Source organism: Hibiscus syriacus, unplaced genomic scaffold (genome assembly GCF_006381635.1).
Source record: "Hibiscus syriacus cultivar Baekdansim isolate YM2019G1 unplaced genomic scaffold, ASM638163v2 tig00111128_pilon, whole genome shotgun sequence".
In the NCBI taxonomy this organism is placed as follows: domain Eukaryota; kingdom Viridiplantae; phylum Streptophyta; class Magnoliopsida; order Malvales; family Malvaceae; genus Hibiscus; species Hibiscus syriacus.
In genome coordinates, this window is record NW_024062989.1 from 456,981 (window position 1) to 462,849 (window position 5,869).

Below are 5,869 nucleotides of genomic sequence, written 5' to 3' on the forward strand. Positions count from 1 at the left end.
ATCTTTCAGAACGATCCTTCATTCACAATTACACAATACGTGTTCGATTGAAGATACTCAGAAATGTATCCTATAGTATGGTTACTTCGTTTGTAACCCACCCTATGAGTGTTTTCTAGGCCTCTTTGGCCATTTACGTCCTTTACGGACTAAGTTATACCATTACGGGTCATCTTTAGCTCCTACAGGCATTAACGATGTCAAATCTAACCATCCAAGTAGTATCAGTACTGTACTTGCAATATTGATATCCTATGGTCAAGTATCGATACCCCTATGAGTATCGGTACCAAAAATGGCATTAGTTCCTGAAAATTTGGCCCAGTATCAATACTAGGTACCCTGAGTATCAATACTATAGTAGTAGTATCGATACTCTCCCCCAACAATATCAATATTCCCAACTGGAAAATCCTCAAATTTATCTCAATTCATCTAGTATCGATATTGTTCATCCAGTATCAATACTTAAACCTAGAAATGTCTTATTTAAGCTTGAGAAACACTTAAAAATTACCCCAAAGGTCTTAGTTTGGTTCCTAATAATGCACTAAAGCTTTAGGAAATTATTTAGGGTCTTAAAGTGTCATAAAAACACATTCTTTATACTAAAAATGTCATCTAAAACAAGAATCAAGTAAAACCCCCAAAATATGCTCAAATACCCAAATCCCCAACAAGGCATCATGTTTAAGAGTTTCATAACACAATAAAGGATTAAAAATATAATACCTTAGCTTAGGAATCCAAAATGAAGCTTCTTTCTTCATCTACACATGTTTTCTCCTCTCCATTTGCATTTGAATACTCTAAACTCATTTTCTCTTTGAGTTATGGAACTTGGAGAGGAAGAAGAAAGAAATGGAAAGGAAGAGGAAATGAAAGGAAGAAGATGAATGGAGAGATATAAAAACTCTCATCCTCTAAAATTGGGTAATTATGCTTTTGGTCCTTTCTCATATTTTTACCATTCAAAAATCTCCTTTTATTGCTAATTGGGCCCACTTTCAACCCAACTAAGCCCAACGACTTGAATTATTAATTCTACGAAGTCCACTTGCCTCTCAGGTAAACTTGAAACTACTAACCCATAATTTAGGGTGTTACATTTTTCCTTATATGATCTTTATGTGATCTTAAGTGGCTAGTTTTTGTGTCAATGATTATAAGAAAATATCTTAATTGTGTACTTAGTTTACGTTTATAATCGCAAACTTTCATTGTAATTCTAGATATTTTATCTTTCGATAAAACTAATTGCTTCCGTAAAAATTATAAATAAAATTAAATGAATGATATATGTCATCAAGGGTTTGATTTTTATATAATTTAAGATTTGTGGATTATGTTTACGTGTTTAGAATCTAGAGTTTTAAGATTTAAAGTTTAGTACATGTAATAATATTTAAACATTATTTATAAAACTAAAATATTTAATTAACGATATATCAAATATTACACCATGAAATAAAATTCTAAACCAAGTAATTTTCATTTATCTGAAACTCATTACAAATTGTTCGAGTTTGAATTTGTTTTATAAATAGTGATGATTATGTTTTGGATCTTGAGTTACATTTTAGTTGATTGATTAGGAAGAGGGGCACTTTCAAATTTGTATTAATTTTCCCTATTCGTAAGGAGTTTGAACTAAATAAGCTTAATCATAAATATCCCACTTTTTAGGATCTAATAAAAAACATGTCCTTCATTTTCTTTATATATATATATATACACACACAATATAAATCAATATCATGCATTCTTTAACCCTAAATCAATCCTTGTGAATAATATATTAAAAAATCAACAAGAAAATGATAAAGCAACATGTAAAGCTTATTAGTAATAGAGTTTAGGGTTGAAGTTAAGATAAGATTTGAGTTTCAATCCTTATAATTTGGGTATATATTTTGTTTATTATAGTTGAAATAAATTAACGTGGGTATATACGTGACCGTTACATAACGGGTTTCAAACCCGGTAACAAAATTCAAAACACTCGCATGATAATGATAAAGTAAAAGTTACGAACAAAAAAGCAAGAGCCAACACTTTACCATTTGTCCAAATCCAACAACCTTGAACTGTATAAAACGGAGTTGCTTAATCTTTATCTATGAACTCGGAAACCAACAAAACACAAAATGGGTTGTTGCATCAGCAAATGCAAACCCAAGAATTATTACATGGACGATTTCAGTCATGTTCAAGACAAGCTTGTCATCTCATCATCACAACAAGCTCCCAAAACTCCCATTCCCCTCGCAAAGAAAATCTCCCCGTTGCCTCTTTCCCCCACCATCTCATCCTCTTCTTCAGTTTCTTCCTTCACCTGTTCCGCCATCAGCACAGCAACTGGTTCCTGTTCTTCGGCTTCCAGCTCGGCTTCTTCGACATTGAGCTCCAAGGATCGATACTTTTCCACTGAGTTTTTGTGGGCATGTGTTAAGGAAAACCCTCATATTGTCCGTATTAATTCAATCAAGGAAGCTTCTCGTACGTTAGCCGTCACTAAATCTCCTCCTCAGATATCGAACTCACCGGTTAAACCGGTGGTGGCACTGGCGAAACAGGGGAGTCCGGCGAGGGAGAATGGCCGCTCTACGCCGCAGAAGAGAGGACGGTCGAATTCACAATCAACTTTAACGAGACAAAAGAGCTTCCGGAAGGATCCTGATTATAGGCTTAACTCTCCATATAATTATTTACCAAGTAGAGTTTTGAGGTCGCCATCACCAAGCAGGAGATTTAATGGAGACAACAACAACATTAACAATAACTATAGAGGATTATTGGCAAGTACGTCCAAGGAAATTTGCTCATCGAAGCGAACCGTTGGTCCCAAGGTGAATGCACTCAACTCAGTTTCTTCCTCTCAAAGAAGGGAAAATTTCAGGGTTTCGAGTCCGAAGCTCAACAGCCATGAGCCAAGTACTCCATTGAAGTCTTGTTTGAGAAATAGAGAGACTTTGGTTCATCGAATAAGTTCGAAAATTGATAAAACTGCGCTGAGAGCAGCGTTGTCATCGCAGCAAGAAAATGAATCGGTTACTATGGAGGAGGACATTGTCAATCCTCTAATTTCATTGGATTGCTTCATTTTTCTGTAGATAAATTAGTTTGCATGCATACTGAACATTTATCATGTTCATCATACATTTACTTTTCTTTTTCTTTTTTACGTTTGTTCATTGCATTTCAAGATTGTTTCTCACAAACATGATCAACGGATCATATATCTAGAATATTTATATGTTGTCATGTATTAATTTTCTGAAATATCTTTTTATAAAACATGCACGGAAGGCTTTGATTGGCTCATACACATGCTTGGATTTTAAGATGAATTTACTCTAACCATTCGATTTCCATCAACGGCTAGTATAATGTGGCAGGAATGAATATGTTTTTGAATTAATAAGTAATGCTGCCACCAACTTGAAAGCCCTTTTTGCTTGCTTAAAATAAAGGGTAAACCACTTCAAATACCACTCACCTTTAGACTCAGCCTCGTTTATGCCACCAACGTTTCAATTTTGTCAATTTTAACACTAATGTTTAAGTTTAACTGCAATTATGCCACTCCGCCGTTAATGGATTAACGACACGATGACAAGGCATCTTCGTGTTGTGACGTTGCTAACGTGGCTCCCTCACCAAAACGACGTCGTTTTGGCATGATTGTGTTTGGTGCTAAAAAACCCAAAACGACGTAATTTTGTTTGAGAAAATTCAGTAAAATTATGCTTTTGAAGGGATTTGAACTCATAAAAAACAAGGCTTAACCACTACACCAACTTAAGGTTTTAACTTAATTTTACAAACATAATATACATAACATGAGTCAATATTCCACAAGTTACTTTCTAAAAAAACCATAAAATTATTGAAATTCTAAAAAAAAAAACACCTTAAATTCCAGAAAATCTAAAAAAATCCTAAATTTCTAAAAATCTCAAAAGATCATAAACTCTAAATTGTAATCCCTAAAAATCATAAAACTGCCGTTAGTTTACTAATTAATATTAATGCATATGTTACAATATTATTGGTGAGACATTTGTGAGGTATATAATAGGGGTAGGAGAATTCTATTCATGTTAGGCACAAAATTTATAATTATTGCTGACTTCCTTGCTCGCATGGGATGTTGTCGAAGCATGGAGCTTTTCAAGCTCACTTAGCCGGCCCCCTCAAGAATTTTATCACATTTTTAATTCAGATCTAGCTAATATGCTAGATCGATCTACCCACTAATTTTGCGGCTATCTTTGTTACCAAAAAAAGCTTCTCCAAACAATATCCCACACAAGTTTGATGAAGCAGAGTTGCATCCATTAGGCTGAGGGAGATGTGAAGCACGCTACAAAACAATTAAAATCATTACAGTGGAAGAACTCGACAAAGAGGCAAACAACTACCAAGAAAGTGGATTCGAATACTTATTTTGATGACTAGGGATGTAAAATCGGGTAATCATTCATGTTTCAGTCGGATCTTGTCAGGTCAGGTAAAATCTTATACATGTCAGGTCAATTTGATGGTTCGAATCGGGTCAGGTCAGGTCCATGTCAAATTAGCTCAGGTCATTTCAGATTAATTTGACACCAGATTCAGTTCGAGTTCAGGTCGGTTTAATTTCAGTTCGGATCGATGTCAGTTTAGGTCAAAACAGTTCAGGTCTAGAGCAGTTAAACACCAGGTTAATTTAGGTTTGGATGGAAATCAGCCAGATCTCATTCATATTGAGTCACATCATTGACAAATAAAATTCAGGTCGAATCTTTACCGGATACGAATTGAGTTCAGGTCGAGTAATTTTTTATTTTTGGATTAATTATTTTTCCCTTTTGTGAATGTTGAATTACAATTTGTAATTGTATATGATTTAGAGCAAATTACTAAAAATAAGTAATCATTGATCATTTTTTATAAAAATATAAATTTAAGGACTAAATTGAACAAATATGAAATTACAAATAAAAATAAAAAAAACAACAAGCATTGATAAGGGACCTAATCAAAATAATTTTAAAATGTGATGTTGAAATTAATATAAAAAAGGACTAAATAATTTGAAGGACTAAATTGAAAAAAATTTAAATTTAAATAATTAAAGAACACAAATAGATCAAATTGAAATAAATGTAAAATGTAAAAAAATCTGAAAAATATACTAAATTACAATCCTTTCAAAAGTTGAGAAAAAAATTAAAACAATTATAATATATATAGTATATACTAATATATATATAAACTATATAGTTATATATACTATATCTAAACTATATAGTATGTAAACTATATATATAAACTATATAGAAACTATATAATATATAAATATATATATTATATATATATATAAACTATATATATATATAAATTATATATATGTATAAACTAATAGTTTATATATATATATAAATATAAACTATATAGTTTTATATAAACTATATATAAAATATATGTACTATATATATATAAAGTATATAGTTTATATTTATATACTATATATAAACTATATATACTATATATATAAACTATGTAGTTTATATATATATTGTATATGAACTATATATAGACTATATAAACTTTATAGTTTATATTTATATATTATGTCTAAACTATTTGTATACTTTTATATACTATATAATTTATATATAAAATATATATACTCTATATATAAATTGTATAGTTTATTAATATATACTATAATTTATTAATATAAATTATATAGTTTATTAATATAATATTAATTGAAAGAATTAAAAATATATAAGGATCAAATTGAAAGAATTAAAAATATAAAGCTTAAATTGCAAAATTACCTTTGGATTAAATTGAACAAATTTAAAACATGGGGACG

At 30.9% G+C, this 5,869-nt stretch overlaps 1 protein-coding gene across 1 annotated transcript; it reads left to right on the forward strand.

Moving 5' to 3' along the window:
- The first annotated feature begins 2,147 nt into the window (after positions 1-2,147).
- On the forward strand, positions 2,148-3,303 carry LOC120154351. The gene has a single exon (XM_039166125.1). The coding sequence runs from the start codon at positions 2,148-2,150 to the stop codon at positions 3,111-3,113; it is 966 nt and encodes a 321-aa protein (XP_039022056.1). The 3' UTR covers positions 3,114-3,303.
- Positions 3,304-5,869: the final 2,566 nt, after the last annotated feature.

Coding starts and splice junctions, on each gene's coding strand:
- LOC120154351 (XM_039166125.1), top strand. CDS start 2,148: ATGGGTTGTTGCATCAGCAAATGCAAACCCAAGAATTATTACATGGAC.